The following is an 18,464-nucleotide window of genomic DNA, read 5'->3' as shown; positions in this document are numbered from 1 at the left end:
CATCATTCAGGCAGGAATGCTCGGGGCCACAGAGAGTGCACCTGCAGTCTCAAACCTCCTTTCTCCTGGGACCACAGTGGCTCCAGGCTGCATCAGCAGTCCCCATCTCGGAACTTCTTCCTTCCCTCCTCCCCTGTTTGCCCTAATTCGCCCACCTTCAGATGTTTTGATGCACGGATCTCTCAGACATGTTTGTGTGTTGCGTAGGGTACCCTCTGTTGAATTATAGCCGTTCAACTTGTAACTTTCAAGGGGGACCCCTCATGCCATGTTGCTGACATTACCTCACCCAATTAAGCAATTTCTAAACAGTATTGGAGAATGCAAAGGCCCCAAAGACTAATCATGAAGTTATAGAATATTCACACTGCTCTTATTCTACCAACTTTGCTAATACAGGACAACTGTAGAATGCTACCAGAAGCTCAAAAGCAACACGTAACATAGCATATATTCTATTCTCTGATTAGAGATTTACCATTAAGACCAAAAATGCCTGACAAAAGGAAAAGCCCTGAAGCCAGTGAGTGGATGTGTTAACATTACCGTGTGCAAGCCGCTGGCTCTGCATGGCTTCAGGACCGTGCTCATGTTCCAGGGATGCAGGCAGGCCAACAATGAGATCGAGATCATCCAGCAGAAGGACAGAAGGCTGCCTCCATGCCGCCTCTGAGAAAGCCGCCGTTAGGGCTTTTTGTATATTTTCCAGCCTTTTCCCTTAACACAGAAGATATCAAATGGTTTTAATGTTATTTCACGGCTAGAAAAGTTCAGGGTGCCCTTTTAAAAGCATTAGAGGAGCCGGCCCGGTGGCTGAGGCGGTTAGAGCTCCATGCTCCTAACTCCTGGTTCGATTCCCACGTGGGCCAGTGGGCTCTCAACCACAAGGTTGCCAGTTCAATTCCTCGAGTCCCACAAGGGATGGTGGGCTCCACCCCCTGCAACTAAAATTGAACATGGCACCTTGAGCTGAGCTGCCTCCCGGATGGCTCAGTTGGTTAGAGCGTGGGCTCTCAACCACAAGTTTGCCAGTTCAATTCCTCGAGTCCCACAAGGGATGGTGGGCAGCGCCCCCTGCAACTATGATTGAACATGGCACCTTGAGCTGAGCTGCCGCTGAGCTCCTGGATGGCTCAGTTAGTTGGAGTGCATCCTCTCAACCACAAGGTTGCCGGTTCGACTCCCACAAGAGATGGTGGGCTGCGCCCCCTGCAACTAGCAACGGCCACTGGACCTGGAGCTGAGCTGCGCCCTCCACAACTAAGACTGAAAGGACAACAACTTGACTTGGAAAAAAGTCCTGGAAGTACACACTGTTCCCCAGTAAAGTCCTGTACCCCTTCCCCAATAAAAAAAAATAATAAATAAATAAACATAAAAAAGCATTAGAAAAGCTTAATATTGAAAATTCGATCCATATTTTAAGATAGCAATCATTAAAATTTGTTAATCATTAACATGGTTTAATTAATACAGCGAAGAACTCAGTAAAATACTGAATTTTATAAAACTGAAAAAAGGAATATGCTACCATAATTTCTGTAAGTATTTATTTATGTCTAGCCTCTTTCCATAAAGAATTTCAAGTGGCTTACAATCAAATGCCTAGAGATACTAGAATTGCTATCTTTGAATCATATATTTGGCTTTAAACTTCCTGGTGAATCACAAAGTTCTAATTTTCAAAGTATAGAAAACATACCAATTCATAAGCCAATGTAAAGAGTTGCTGTTACTTTGTTTTAAAACAAAATTTTCACATGAGGCTTCAAGCAGGACTATGAGAGATGGGCAATGTCTCTAAAACCGCATTTATAGTATAATAATGAAGTAATGGATTTTTGGAGGCTATCTCTTCATTTCTTATTATGTACTAGGTTAAAAATACTGAGAGCATAATGACTAATTCGGAATATATGGTAGTGACAGCCAAGGGAAAAAAAATTAACTACTGAAAGTAAAATCTTTCCAATCTTTTAACTGAATAGATAAAAATGTAAATGTTAAACACTTTTAAAAGTACAAAAGTGTATATGGTAAATTGTAATTCTCCTTTCTGCTGTCCACAGACACCCACTTTCCCTGCTTTAAGGCAACCATTCTACCAGTTTCCCATAGCAATTCAGAGATCATTTATACCCATGAGAGTATATTCAAATACTAAATTCTCACAGTGGCATTTCCAGGAATATAGTCTAAAAAGAGTTTTGGCTAGGAAAAAAGAAAACGCCTCCAATAAATATGGAGAGTTTAAAATTTTTTGTTAAAAACATTAGAAAGCCAAAGATTTAAAATTTCTAAGGATTTTCAAATTAGCTATTTGTAGGTGTTAGATTAGCAGCATTAAATAATGTTTGTCTTTCTACCAAAAATAGGATTTATGTAGAGTGTTACCATGTTCATACCTCGTAAAGCTTTACAGTCAACTATCTCCACATGGGCATCCAACATGTCAAATGCTTCCTTACATATTGCCTTGGCTAACGTTGATTTTCCACTCCCCTAGAAAACAATTAATTCATAAGAACTTTCAATATATTCAATCACAGAAATAGCTTCATTAATTCATAAGAACTCTCAATATATTCAATCACAGAAATAGCTTGTCACTGTGGCAACTACAAAGATTCAGCCTCATCAATCACATATATATAAATGATATTATGTACTATATAATGCTATATGTCAATTATAGCTCAATAAAGCCAGGGGGGAACCCCCACATCCCTGGAACTCTAGGATCACATTATGGTGAGGGCATTTAACATAAAATAAACTAATAGGAAGGAGTGAAAATCTGGATTCAGGAAGCTGTAAGAGACCACTGCAGAATAAGTGGGATATAACCACAGGGAAGGTTAACAGATGACAACACAATCTCAGGAATATAAACACCATAAAAAGGGGCATTTCCCACTCCAACGCCAGCATAAATTTGTGGTAATGATATGGGCCAAATGAAAGGGCTGCTCACTACAGAAATTCTAAGTTTTCTTTCTTCAGTGTTTTAACTACATTAGTTTCTTAATCATAAATAATAGATTGTTTTCAACCTGAATCATACGAATCTCCTACCCCTCCTTTAGATAATAACCCTAAAACTTGTGATTCATACTTGTTGATTGTAATCACTGAAGTCTAGTGTCCTCTCCTACCCATTCTGGGCCCAATTCTTGTGCAATTAACAACACTTGAATGACTGGTTGAGGATCAATTAAAATCTATTTTTCCTCATTCAGGGGTCTAGGGGATGCGGAGGGTGCCCCAGCAAGGTTGCCAGTCCCAATCAAAGAAGCCAGCGCAGTCTTCCCGGCGGATCTCGAGACCCCTTCCTCTCATCTGAGATCAGATAGGGCGAGAGTTCCATGAATCCCCCAATAGGTAGGGACAGCTCTATGCCCCCGTCCAGCAGGAAGCAGATACAGAAGAGAGACCTTCTGTCCCTCAACTTCCCATAGAGATTTTATGGGGTTCATGTCTCTCAAAGGGAAAATAAGGCAGGCAATTAGAGATAGACATTGGGTCTCTGCATTCCTGCATAATCCACAGAATGAGGCTGCCAAAAGACCTCCCCTCTCTGCCCAAAGCTTCCCCTTTTCATTGTAATTATCTACCCCTATGAGGAACAAATGGGTACAAATACCCAACTAGACTAAACTGGCCACTCATACCTGTGCAGAAAAGCCACAATGACCTTCATTTCACCTGGGACTCATTATACCATCATTATAATATCATACATATGCCCGGAAGTTCATTAATATCATTATAACAGACTGAACTCTGGGAAGTAACATGCGCAGTCTAACAAGATGAGATAATAGCCTCTTGCCGATCACAGGCGTCAACCAAGCGGTCCCATGCCCAAAAAGGAACAGCCCATTGTAGAGAAAAAAAGGATAAAAACTCCAAATCCTCCCCAGTCTGGGCCCTTTGAGCCTTGCTTTTGCTCAGGGGCCGGCTCCAAACTCTTTGGAGTGTACTTTCTCTTCTAATAATGGCCCTTGAGCCATTCTCTGTTGCTCGCGTCCGCTCCTATTTCTTTGGAGTGTACTATCTCTTCTAATAAACTACTCTTTCACCACTTTATTTCTGTGTCTCGTTCAATTCTTTGCTTGAGACGCCAAGAACCTGAACACTGTGCTGGGAAGAGCCCTCTCTCTGGTAACAGCAATACTAAAAATAATAAACTGCTTTGAGAAAGTTAAAAAAAAGAGAGAAAAAAAGTATCCACCAATCTAGCTGTGTGAGATATGCAGGGGTTACTAAAGTAGGGCTTTTCTTTTAAGCTGCTAGGAGCTGAGGGTGTCCTATGTTCATATTAGTGCCAATCACAATAGAAAATAAACATCTAGTTTGTTAGTTAAAACAATCACTGATACTTAAATCTTTTACCTTTAAAAACAGGTAATGCTTCATTATTTGTTACTAGAAAGAAATAATATGAACATTAAATAATTATTCTAGATACATGAAACTTACCCCTATTTAATTTCAATTATATTTACTGAAAAAATATTTCTCACTTCCCCATTACCTTAAATTAACTGTAATTTTAATTCAGTTTCTTGGTGATTTACAGTAAAACTGTGACCATCAATTAGTGTACAGTGCAGCCCTCAGAGACTTTTAAGATGGACAGAACTGTTTACTTTTGTATTAAGTGACTCCAGACTATATAGGGTTTTGATCCAGTGTGCACTTTCTCTTTTCAAATAAAAGTTTAATTTTTTCCTGATTATAAAATAATATGAAAAAATACAAAATGGTTATAAATACTTATAAGTAGAAAAAGGTGAAAAATCTTCTGTAATGATCCCCCTGTACAGAAGTAACGACTGTCAATTATTGCGATGTGTCATCCTTCCAGGCACTCCACACATATTTTATGTAAATTTATAAAGATAGCATTACAGTATCATGCAGGTTTATAATAAATCACTGTCCTCTTTATCAACAATTATACAGCTGCATCTGCTCCCTAGTACAAAGCCACTGTGGGGATGTATTGGACCGTAATGTTTGAAAAGCCACTTCCTAAGTATATATTTATGCTGCTTCTAATTTTTACCTATTATAAGTAAAGCTAAAATAAATCTCTCTCTCTCTCTTTCTATACATATATATATATATTTACTTGTCAGATTATACCTTTAGAATAAATCTATGGAATTCACTGCAGCAAATGGTGTTTTTTTTTTTACATATCTAAAATTTTGCTAAACATTGTTATAGTGTCCCTAGAAAGGCTGAACATTGGTAGGTTTTTATACATCTTTTAATGTTTCCTCCTTCAATCTACTATTATTTCTTATCATTGTTGTTTTGTCTAGCTTTAACAGCTCTGCATCAGTTCTAATATTTTGTGGACTAGAAAAACATCCAAGCTTGTTGTGCAAAGACAGAAATTTAGCAGGCATCAACAAATACTACCATCATTATAGTTTACAGAATTTCATTTATATTTAAAGTCAATGGGTTTCAAAGAATAAAGATATTAGAGGTGCTGGGGTATACGTTCCACCTGTTAGAATCATTTTGGCTAGTCAGAGGACCTTTTCTCCTTACTTAAAGAAATTCATTATTTGTACAGCACTTTTCAGTTTACAGAGTTCTTTCATGTATATTTTTTCCCTTAAGTGAGGTAATCCTAAAAAGGCAAATAAACTAAAAAACGGCCTGAGGTCACAGTCAGTAAGTACATGACAAATGTGGGACTCAAAACCAGGTCTGCTTGCTCTTCCTATAACTAGGCTACCCCTAGGTGAGACTGAGGAAATCTGGCTTCTGCGTCAGTAGGATATTCCTTTTTCAAAATAAATATTCTACCATGATGATGCATTTTGAAATGTGACATAGGTAATCTAGAAACCACACAGAGCAGTTGCTGTATTTTACCAACCTCTGGGATAAATCCCATTTGATTGTGGTGTGTAATTCTTTTCATATATTGGTTGATTTGATGTGCTAATATTTTATAGAGCATTTTTGCATCTATGTTCATGACAGATATTGGTCTATAGTTTTCTTTTCCTGTAATGTCTGTCTGGTTTTGGTATTAGGGTAATGCTGGCCTTATAGAATGAGTTAGGAAGTATTATCTTTGCTCCTATCCTCTGAAAGAGATTGTACAGAATTGGTATAATTTTTTAAGTGCCTGGTAGAATTAACCAGTGAACCCATCTGGGCCTGGTGCTTTCTGTTTTGGAAGATTATTAACTATTGATTCAATTTTTTTAGATACAGGCCTTTTTATATTGTGTATTTCATCTTGTGTGAATTTTGGCATCTTGTGTCCTTTAAGGAATTGGTCTATTCATCTGTGTTATCAAATTTGTGGACATAGAGTTGTTCATTAATTACTACTTTACTATCCTTTTAATGTCCATGGGATCTGTAGTGATGTCCCTTCCATTTTTTATTTCAGATATCAGTAATTTGTGTTCTCTTTGTTCCAGTTTGTTCCAATTTTTATTGGGCTGTTACACAGGGAGTTTACTCTGTGATAATCCACTGGGTTTACAATTTGTGCACTTTGTTATTTGTGTCCTCCATTTCAACTTAAAAATTAAAAATATTTGAAAATAAAATTCAAATTTTATCATGGCTTTTCCTTGTTCTAACGATGAATTCAAAATTCTTTTTTCTCTTTTCTCTTTCCAGCTCTATTGAGATATAATTTGTCTTACAACTTTGGATAAGTTTAAAGTATAAAACATGATGATCTAATACCCTTATATATTGCAAAATGATTACCACGATAGGGTTAATTAACACCTCCATCACCTAATTACCATTTCTTTTCTGTGGTAATAGATCTAAGATCTATTCTCTTAGCAACTTTCAGGTATATAATACAGCATTGTTAACCATAATCACCGTGCTGTGTATCATCTCTTTTTTTCCTTAGCTTGGTTAGAGGCTTATCAACTTTATCGATCTTTTCAGATAATCAGCTTTTGGCTTCACTGATTTTCTCTACTGATTTCCTGTTTTTGATTCATTGATTTCTGCTCTAATTCTTATTATTTCTTTTCTGCTTACATTGGATTCAATTTGCTCTTCCTAAGGTGGAAACATATTGGAGTAGTTGCTATGTCTTAAATAAGAATCAAAAGAAAGCAGCTAGGCTAGTAACAGAAAAAAAAAGTTATTGTATTGGAGTTAAAAGTGAACAGCAATGAAAAAGCCTTAAAATTTTGAATTGCAAAAAAGCACAAAGAATCACAAAGACCACATTATATCCCTGGCATCAATACTGTGTTGTAGAGAATAGAACTTTAAAAGGGCAGGGAACCTCAGGCAAAATTGACAAAGCTTAAAGAAAGAGAGGACACAATCACCATTATCAGGAAACAGGACGTCACAACAGATTCCACAATCATTAAAAGGATAATAAGAGAATACTACAAATAATTTTATGCTCATAAATTTGACAAATTAGAAGAAATGGAACAATTCCTCGATAATTACCAAATGTCTGCCAAGATAAAATAGACAATTAAGGAAACTGAATTTATAATTTAAAAACTAACAATAAAGAAATCTCCAGGCCCAGATGGTTCCACTGGAGTTTTAACCAAACATTTAAAGAAAAATGAACACCAATTTTATATAATCTCTTCCAGAAAACAGAACAGTAGGGAACACCTCTCAACTCTTTATTATCCTGATAGCAAAACTAAACAAAGACAGTATGGAAAAAGAAAACTATAGGTTAGTATCTTTCATGAAATTAGATGTAAAAATCCTCGACAAAATATTGGCGAACAGAATTTAGCAATGTGTAAAAAAAAAAAAAAATACATCATAATCAAGTGGGATTTACTACAGATATGCAAGGTTGGATCAACATTTGAAAATCAATCAATCCTATTAACACCCTAAAAAAGAAAAATCATACAATCTTATCGATTGATACAGAAAAAGGGCAGGAAGAGTATCACTGTATTCATCACCACTTTGCAATATCTAATAACAGACACTCAAAAATAGTGCTGAAGGAATGAATGCTTTCCATATCTCATATTAATAATCTTAATTATTAATAATTAATAAACAGATGATCAAACCCCAAAAAAGAGAAATTAAAAGTTATTAGTGAAATTAGCACATTTTAATCACATACCTTTCCTCCTGTGAGCAAAAGGGCTCCATTCCTAAGTCCTGCCACAAGGGACATCAGCTGCCGAGACAAAGGGCGTCCCAGGAGGCTATGAATGATGTGCTCCATGGAGGATTCGCCTAAGGAATTCACTCCTCTGCAAAATATGTAAATAGTTGCATAATAAAACACTGAAGCAGAATAAAATCTAACCATAAAAAATTGTGAAACTTTTCTTCCTAAGCTAGTTAATTATTTTTAAAAGAGTAAAATCTTAAAAATTCTCCTTTACTTGAAAGTATATTGAATTACTGCCAAATCTGAGTCACAGTTTTTAACTTTCAAACATGTGCAATAACTGAAAGTTTTGTCCTAATAGGAGTCCTTAAGGAATTTGTCTTAACATATACAAACACCTCATAATGATTCCTGCTTTGGTAATCAACACAATCATAAATGGGTGCTTCTGAAGTGTTAAGATAATTGAAGATTTATTTCCTCTTAAACATCGCCTTTGAAATCCGGTTTCAATCTGTAGATTATACAAATATGAACTTCAGCCTAACTCCTGATTGACTGCCATTTTATTTCTGATAAATATCATAAATTCCTAAAATTAGAGTCTGAACTGAAGAGATTTTACTTTATACATGAATATTATGCTGTATTTAAACATTGTTACTTTATAGTTTAAACTTTTTACTGAAACATTTATAGACTATACTATTATAGGAAATCAAGTCACTACTACTACATCTATTAAAAGCCTCTGTGAAGAATTCTGAGAGGTAATGGTTATATGGGATTTCATGTTGTATAAGAAATAAGAGGTTCTTTTCAGATTTGTCTAAAAAGTTGAGGAAAACACAAATAATTCCAATTATTATTATTAATAACTAATAATCCCAGTTAATATTGAAGGAATAACTTAATTTGAAATATTTTTAAACGTTCAACTAACATTTATAGATTGAACTTTTAAAATAAATTTATTAGCTCTAAGAATTATTGTTATGATTCTAGGTATGATCTAGGTCATACCTAGTTGCTTTCTTCTCACAAATCTCAAAGGAGACTTCCGATTAAGATAGCACAGTAGGTAAACACTGTACTCGCCTCCTCCCACAACCACGTCAAAATTATAATTATAAAACAACCATCCTTGAGAATCACCTGAAGACTAGCTGAACAGAAGTCCTATAACTAAGGCTATAAAGAAGAAGCCACATTGAGACTGCTAGGAGGGGCGGAGATGCGAAATGGGCTGGTCCCACACCCACGTGGGGCAGTTAAGAATTGGGAGGGATATCTCAGCTGCAGAGAACCCCCCTGAGGAGAGAGGGCTCCCAGCTCCACATTGGGCTCCTCAGCCCAGAGTTCCAGTGCTGAGAAGAGAATTCACCACAAATTCTGATTGTGAAAATCAGTGGGGAATCTGTCTGGGTGATACAGAGAGCTGCTGTAGACCCAGGCAGCTTTTTAAAGGGCCTGAACACAGACTCACTCACCCTAAGCCCCAACAAAAGGACAGCAGCTCAAAAAGTGCCAGGGACAAATAGGGAGAAATTGAATTGTTTGGCTTTAAGGCAAGGGCTGGAGGGGCAGCTCTCTTGGAGACTAAAGTGCCAGAAGGCACCATTGTTCCTCTGCAGAGCCCTCCCCACACAGAGCCTGCAGGCACAGGAGGGCACCAAATCTGAGTCTACATTAACCTGGCTAACGCCACTCTCACCCCACCCTGGTGATTCTCTGAAACCCCATTCCACCCAATTCTCAAGCCTGGCCTGAACCTCTCTCAGAGTTAATACATACAAGCAGCTGGCCTGGATCCACAATATGGACTTTCCTAAAATCTCCCAAAGGTTCATAAACCCCAAACGAGTAGCAGGCTGGCCTCAGTGTGCCCTGTACCTCTTGCTAAGTAGCCCAAGCCTGCTATTAGCAGCAGCCAGCCTCGGTTCACAGCACAACCACTCCCAGGTGCCTCCAAGCGCAGCACAGGCAGCAACCAACAATAGATCATTTTGTAACTCCTACCAGGTTGCCCTGTGCTAGAAAAAAGCAACAGCTAACCTTGGCCAGCCCTGGATCCCCTTTCAAGAGGCCCTAGAACTAACACACTTGGTGACTGGCTTCAGACCACACCAGAGCACCATCCAATTAGCACCACAAACGACACACCCAAAGGGTGGATTCAGCAGGCACCAGAGCCCCACTAATGTGAGTCCCATTCTGTAGGGTCAGCCCCTACACAACAGCTTGTCCAGTGTAGTCACTGTCAACCTGAGGGCCAATCCTACCCACTGATGTGCCAATAGCAATCAAGGCTCAACTACAACAGAGAGTACACACATCCCACAAGGGACACCCAGCTCAGGTGAATAGGGAGGCTGAGCAACTGGGACCCACAGCACACCTATTACATAAGCCACTCTACTAAAACCAGAAGCATACCAGGCTTGCCTAATACACAGAAACAAACACATTTGTCTCCAGCCAAAATATGGAGACAAAGAAACATGTCCCAAATGAGAGAACAGAACAAAGCTCCAGAAAAAGAACTAAACAAAATGGAGCCAAGCAATCTACCAGACACAGAATTCAAAACACTGGTTATAAGGATGCTCAGTGATCTCAGGGAGAATTTCAACAAAGAGATAGGAAACAAAAAAGGAGATAGAAAACATAAAAAAGAACCAGTCAGAAATGAAGAATACAGTCACTGAAATGAGGAATACATCAGATAAAATCAACAGCAGATTAGATGAAGCAGAGGATCAAATCAGTGGTTTAGAAGATTAAAAGATAAGGTAGCAGAAAACACCCAATTGGAACAGCCAAAAAAATTAATAAATCCAAAAAATATTAGGATAGTTTAAGGGGCCTCTGGGACAACATTAAGTGTACCAATATTCACATCATAGAGGTACCAGAAGGAGAGAAAGCTCAAGATTGAAAACTTCTCTAACCTGGTGAAGGAAATATAGACATACAAGTCTAGGAAGTACAGAGAGTCCTGAACAAGCTAATCCCAAAGAGGCCCACAACAAGACACATCATAATTAAAATGCCACAGGTTAAAGACAAAGAAAGAATCTTAAATGCAGCAAGAGAAAAGCTGTTAGTTACCTATAAGAAAGCGCTGATAAGACTGTCAGCTGATTTCTCAACAGAAACTTTGCAGCCAGAAGGGACTGGGAGGAAACATACAAAGTGATGAAAAGCAAGGACCTAAAACCAACACTACTCTACACAGCAAGGCTAGTATATAGAATGGAAGGAGAGAGAAAGAACTTCCCAGACAAGAAAAAGCTAAAGTACTTCATTAATACCAAACCAGTACTACAAGAAATGTTAAAGAGACTTCTTTAAGAAGAAGAAAAAATCAAAAATAAAAGAATGTATTGCAAAGAGAAAAATTCTCACTGACAAAGGCAAACACATGATGAAAACAGAGCCTCAACCAACACTAAAGCTGATACAAAGTTTAGAAGGCAAAAGTAGGAAGATCATGTGTAATTACAACACTAAATTAAGGGATATATACAAACACACACAAAAGAAGTAAAAAATAATGACAAAAACATAAACATGGATGGGGTGAGTAAAAATGGTAGTGATTTTGAATGTGTTCAAACTTAAGCAACCATCAACTTAAAATAGATGTTATAAACATAGCTTGGTATATATACTTTAAGCATATGGTAACCAGAAACCAAAAATCTCCAAGAGCTTTACCAGAAATAAAGAGAAACAAATCCAAACACTACAGAAAGACATCAACGTATGAGAGAAGAGAGAAAGAGAATAAGGAACAGAGAATTACAAAAACAATCAATAAAATGGCAATAACTGCATACCTATCAACAATTAGTTTAAACGTAAATTGATTAAATGCTCCAATCAACAGATGAATGGATAAAGAAGATTGGTACACATATATAATGGAATATTACTTGGCTATAAGAAAGAATGAAATCTTACCATTTGTGGCAACACATGTTGGCCTAGAGGGTATTATGCTAAATGAAATAAGTCAGACAGAGAAAGACAAATACCATATGATTTCACTTACATGTGAAATCTAAAAAACAAACAAAAAAAAAACAGAAACAGATTTATAGATACAGAAAACAAACTGATGGTTGCCAGATGGGAGGAGGAGTTGGGGAACTGGGTGAAAAAAGTAAAGGGGTTTAAGAAGTATAAATTGATAGTTACAAAATAGTCACAGGAACATAAAGTACAGCTTACGGAATATAGTCAAATAATATTGTAATAACTACTTAATGTGTCGGGGTACTAGACTTTTCAGGGGGATCACTTTACAAGTTATTTAAATGTCTAACCATTACGCGGTACACCTGAAACTAATATAATATTGAATGTCAACTGTAATTGAAAAAACTGAAATCTCAGAGTAAAATTTCTAATAAGCTTCAGACTTTTAGTTATCTGAGACAAGGCAAGTTACTAAGCTAGGTGTGAAAACAGAAACAATCCTTGAAAAAATATCTAATGCATCAGTTAGATTATTCAATGACATTAACATCTACTTTAATATTTACACATAAAAACCCTGCCAGAGATAATGTCAAATATATCTGTAAACATGCTAATTTGGCCATAACTTCTTACCCCAAGCAGTTCAGCTTTAAAAAAGGAAGAATAAAGTCAATTTCCTCACTGTTTTCTTCTTTTACCATAGGATCTAGAAGGACCTATAGTGGCAAGGAAAAATCAGTTTTACATTTCAAAGTTATATTTTTCACTGTGTTTCTTGGGTCCCAGGAAACTGAATTGCTGATTCTGTTACACCAGAGAGAAAAGATATACTATGCTTGCAAGATCATTACTTAAAATAGCTTTGACAATAATAATTTATTCATCCACAGAACACAAATATTTATGGTCAATAAGCAATAAAGAATGTCATCTCCTTAATGCATTTTACAGATCTATTTTTATTTGCAATTTTCATTTGTGTCATATTTATTCTTTTCACAATTCTTACACTTGTATCTTCTCTGAAAGGTACTGCTTCAATTATCTTTCAAAAGTAGAGAAACAATGTCTACCTCCAAACCACTGAAATTCTAAAGGGCTAGAGTATCTTCTATTTTATAATGATAAGAGTAAATATCCTAACTAAAACATAATAATCTAAAAAGTCTACTTTTAAAATACTTGTGGAAGAAAAGTCATATAATATTTGTGAATAGTTGAGAATTTAAGAATTGCCAAAATAATATGGGTTGTACCACAAAGTTGAAGATAATATGAATTTTAAAAATCAAACTACTAAAGCTAAGTTTTCCTTTCTTTCTTTCTTTCTCTCTCTCTCTCTCTCTCTCTCTCTCTCTCTCTCTCTCTCTCTCTCTCTCTCTCTCTTTCTTTCTTTTTTTTTAAGGAGGGCGCAGCTCACAGTGGCCCATGCAGGGATCCAACCGGCAACCTTGGTGTTATCAGCACCACACTCTAACCAACTGAGCTAACCCGCCACCCCAGTTTTCCTTTGTTTTAATATAGGAGAATTTTAAATTATGATCCATTTGCCAGTTAATATTATCAGTTCTATTCCTGAAACTTAATTGTGCTGAGGCATTGATTTTAAATTTCTGATAAATCAATAATTAGTTTAGATAAGTTAAAGATTATAGAATATTTTAAATCAAGTTATTCCTTACTCTTATCATTTGAGTTTCTACTATACTTTAGGATGCAAGGTCTTACAAGTAAATTCATACTTTATCAATCACATGTGACAAATATTGTTTCATTAAATATTCAATAGTATGCAATTACTTGTATTGTGATCTTCTGTAGCAGATTGGTACTCAACAGAAAAATATTTTCTTCTTTTTCTTTTTGCCAAGAATGAACTACATTCAGAAAAAACTCCTTCAACCCTACTGAAAAGAAAGTAATAAATGTAGAGTTAGTACTGAAGTGGAGATGAAATAATTTAAGATTTTAAATATCAAATTTATTTAAATTTAAATAAAGGCATTCTTCGGTATGTAAAATCTGTTTACATGTTTCTTGTTCACACGTGTCACAAGTTGGAAAAACAATGAAAAATGTGATGACTTCTCCAATAGGAAAAATATCAAAATAACAAATAAAATTTACCCACCATCTTTAATTCCCAGCCTAATATATTCTTTCTCTGATATTATCAAAGGAAATGTGGTCGTAGTAGATTGCTGTAGCCATGAAGAGAACACAGTTTTTATGTCTTCTTCACAGACGTCTTTAGGCTGCCAGAGAAAATGAAAGAACAGTAATAAATTATCCTGATCCTGACCTTACCCTTAACATTAATACCCTTATTTTAACACCTCATAATCTTGCTAATAAAATGTAAACTTTACCCAAAAAAAACCAGGAAGGATGTTCATATTCTATAGGCACAGATTTTGGATTTGATACTCTAGTCAGTACAAAGAACACAGTTTTACCTGAAGGAACATTTATACAAGTGGCAAAGTTTTAAATGCTCTTTTTGACTATGCCCAGTGATAACACGTGCCATAATTTGAATTTGGTTCACTGAATAAGCATTCCCACCTCATTCTCCTTTGTCTCCCTCTACTATAGAGGTGGGAAAGCAAACTCCTAGCTTGGATTCCCACCTTGGAGGGGTGTGTGTGTGTGTGTCTGGATTCTGGACAGTGGTGTGCAATCAGCAATCCTTGGGAAAGGCTTCTCTTTCTGATTAAAAGGTAGAGAAACCTTATAAGGAGAAGGCTTTTGCTTTGTGCCTTTCCTTCTGCTGCATGAATGCAAATGTGATGGCTAATTAGCACAACAAATATCTTGCTTCTGATAGGAGGAAAGTCATAGGGTAAGGATGGCAGAAAGGAAGACCAAGGGAGCCTAGATCCTTGATGACATGGTTTAACCACCTACAGATCCTCTCAATTTCTTTATACATCAGAAAAACTCTTTACATATTCAAGTTACTTTCTTTTCTTTTTTTCTGTTAAGCTGGCCACAGTGCTCATATACTCAACAAGTAAAGTGTTAATACATTGTTAAAAAGGTATGAAGAAATTCTGAGAAAAACATTGCTAATTTTTAAAGTTTTCAAAATTAAAATTATTAAGTTTTTAAAACCTATTTGAAATTAAAAACAGGAAAAACAAAAATTCTTATAGGAAAGTTGGTTAATATCTGCCCAGGAAGATTAAACCTCTATGCTGTAATTTCTCGACTGGTATCTATTCTCTCTCTTCATCCAGAGTTAAGCTTTTATTTGCTGATTAAGCTCAGTTCAAAACTTGATCACTACCAAAAGTAGTCTAAACTAAGTACAGTCATCACTTTCCCATTCTTAAAAATCACAGAAATAGTTACTTCTTTGGACATTTTTGGGCAATGAGATTAAAGACCTAAACAAAATAATAAACTGAAAATGAGAACTATTTAAAATCAAGACTTTTAGAATCAGAAAGCAATTGACAGTTCCTCTAGAATCAAACATCTTTATGTCCCAGGCGATATAATCATAGCCCAGAGAGACCTGCCAAGGTCATAAACCTTCCACTAAAATATGCAACGTAGGATAGAAAAGGAATTCTGTAGTAATATCCCATTAGTGAGGGAAAAAAAAAATATCTCATGACCAGTGGCTAGTTATTTTCATACATAAGAGATGTAACTTTTGAAAAATACCAAGGTCAGTAACCAGAAAGTTAAAACAAAACTACAAATCACTGTGTACTGTTCAGCCAATGTATTAAATACTCAGTTACATAATATTACGGAAATGGCATCATTCTATTTGTTTTCCTCTTCTCTAGTCACATAATATAATCTATCTTATCTGGGGTTTCATCAACTAGAAAGTTCTGCTAAATTGGTTCTTCCATGACTTAATGACCATCATGATCCTGAGGTTCCAAAAGTACTATTTGAATTATCACAGAAGGAATATTTTGAACATATAATACAATCATTCTCCTGCATTATAATCCTCTGAGAACTGGTAACCCAAACTTGTACAGATGATAATACTCTATTAAAAAGATTTTACAATTAAGTTCAACATCTCATTTCCTGGCCATACCAATTCTAAAGGATTAACAGAGTAGGAAAGTAAAACAGTCTAGCACTCTTTTAGGCTGCAGTATTAATACTGAAATAACATGGGAGAAATTTTTAAAAATTACGTAGATGTATAATTTAAAAATATTAATTTTAAAAGCCAAAAATATCCATATTTATATTGGCACAGTATACATCATATGTGTATTGTTTATTAAAGACTTCTTGGTTTCTTTTCTCAAAAAGTTAAACAGAATTACCATATGATCCAGCAATTCTACTCCTAGGTATGAGGTGGGACAATTAAGTTCGCAAACTCATCCTAGAAAAAGTGCTACATACCTCATTGCTGGATATCACTACAGTCACCTATGAAGTCTCCCCTTGGGAAGCTATGCACCAACGCCAGCGCCTAGTCCACCCTTCAAAGCAATTTTGGAACTCTTTTTCTGGAATGGCCCATCAGAGCTGTCGCTGTATTACCCTTGATGTCCTGAATGTCATCAAAATGTCTACCTTTCAATATTTCCTTTATCTTCGGGTAAAGAAAGAAGTCACTGGGGGCCAGATCAGGTGAGTAGGGAAGGTGTTCCAATACAGTTATTTGTTTACTGGCCAAAAACTCCCTCACAGACAGTGCCAAGTGAGCCGGTGCATTGTCGTGATGCAAAAGCCATGAATTGTTGGCAAAAAGTTCAGGATGTTTAACTTTTTCACACAGCCTTTTCAGCACTTCCAAATAGTAAACTTGGTTAATTGTTTGTCCAGTTGGTACAAATTCATAATAAATAATCCCTCTGATATCAAAAAAGGTTAGCAACATCGTTGCAACAAATTCGCGAACTTAATTGTTCGACCTCATATATACCAAAAGAATTGAAAGCAAGAACTCATACAGATAGTTGGACACCAACATTTATAGCCACATTATTCACAATAGCTAAGAGGTATAAACAACCCAAGTCCACTAAGAGATGAATGGATAAACAAAATGTAATATATCCATAGAAAGGAATATTATTCAGCCATAAAAAGGGATAAAGTTCTGATACATGCTACAACATGGATGAACCTTGGAAACATGTTAAGTAAAATAAGCCAGACACAAAGAACAAATATTGTATGATTCCACTTATATGAAATATTTAGAATAAGCAAATTTACAGAGATAGATTATAGATTAGAGGTTACCAGGAGCTAGGGGAGGTAGGGATGAAGAGTTATTATTTAAAGGACACAGAGTTTCTGTTGGGTTGATGGGAAAGTTTTGGAAACAGATAGTGGTGATGGTTGCACAATATTATGAATGTGATAATGCCAATGAATTGTACATCTAAAAATGGCTAAAATCACATTTTTATGTTACATATATTTTACCACAATAAAGAAAAAGGAAAAAAGACTTTCTAGCAAAAAGAAGTACAACATTCTTATCACTTAGCTAAAGCAACTAGAAGTTTTCAACACATGTAAAACAATTGTAACATAACATACAAATTTGAACTCACTAAGTTTTCTCTTGGTTGTAATTTTAGAGACCTTGGAATTTTAGGGGTAACTTCCACTGGAGTTATTCTGACTACTGCATGCATTTCTATATTTAGTTTCTTTCTCAGGTCATCTGGAATCTGAAATTTAAAAATGAACAGAAATATAAATACGCTCAAAGCTTGATTAAAAAATATTCCAGAGCACACATATTCAAATTAACTTCTATGAATTCAGGTGAAATTATAGGAGCTATCATGATTCGCAGTATAAACAGATGGATAGTTAGGTACTGTTATATTACAAACATTTCAATTTTCCCCCTGCATTTCTTTCTTTTAACCTCTTCTTCAGAATGTGATCAATTTTGATCTATCAAGTCAAACCTGTCTGAGTACCTGATGGTAACCACTGCCACTCCTCACTGGCCATGGCTCCCCACCTTTAGAGTGGGAAGTGAGACTCCTCACTGCTATCTTATGTGGTCCCCAAGACTTCACCACCATCACTTCTTCACCCCGTCCTCACCATTCCAAAGAGTATTCCTACCTAACGGCAGAACCATTAATAAAAGGAGGTTAAGTCATAGCAAGTTCAGCATTAAACAATTTGGTTTTGAAGATGCAGTGGGATCTACTAAACCGAGTTTAGAGCTAACAGAAAATAGTAAGGCAGTGGTCTGGAGCTTTAGAAAATGCTGTAGGCTGAAGAGATGAAAACTTTCTAAGTCAACTGCATAAAGGTGATAGGGAAAACTGTGGAAGTAAAAGAAATCTACAAAGGAAACCCCCTTCCCTTCCTATTTTTCTTCACTGTCTTAACA

General features: G+C 36.1%; 1 protein-coding gene across 4 annotated transcripts in view; it reads right to left on the bottom strand.

Annotated features, from left to right (window-relative positions):
* Window positions 1-18,464, bottom strand: part of PEX1 (peroxisomal biogenesis factor 1) — a 58,700-nt gene that overhangs the window by 29,763 nt on the left and 10,473 nt on the right. For 3 of the 4 annotated variants that reach the window (XM_033088575.1, XM_033088576.1, XM_033088572.1), the window contains exons 6-12: window positions 17,662-17,781; window positions 14,241-14,364; window positions 13,910-14,016; window positions 12,743-12,825; window positions 8,129-8,261; window positions 2,406-2,502; window positions 547-717 (exon numbers count right to left, since the gene is read on the bottom strand). In XM_033088575.1, the coding sequence (XP_032944466.1) occupies window positions 547-717; window positions 2,406-2,502; window positions 8,129-8,261; window positions 12,743-12,825; window positions 13,910-14,016; window positions 14,241-14,364; window positions 17,662-17,781 (835 nt within the window). The remainder of the gene's footprint in view (window positions 1-546; window positions 718-2,405; window positions 2,503-8,128; window positions 8,262-12,742; window positions 12,826-13,909; window positions 14,017-14,240; window positions 14,365-17,661; window positions 17,782-18,464) is intronic. The other variant, XM_033088573.1, reaches the window with a different exon arrangement.

The sequence above is a fragment of the Rhinolophus ferrumequinum genome, chromosome 20, assembly GCF_004115265.2.
Source record: "Rhinolophus ferrumequinum isolate MPI-CBG mRhiFer1 chromosome 20, mRhiFer1_v1.p, whole genome shotgun sequence".
Lineage (NCBI taxonomy): Eukaryota > Metazoa > Chordata > Mammalia > Chiroptera > Rhinolophidae > Rhinolophus > Rhinolophus ferrumequinum.
This window is presented reverse-complemented; position numbering and strand designations above follow the sequence as displayed.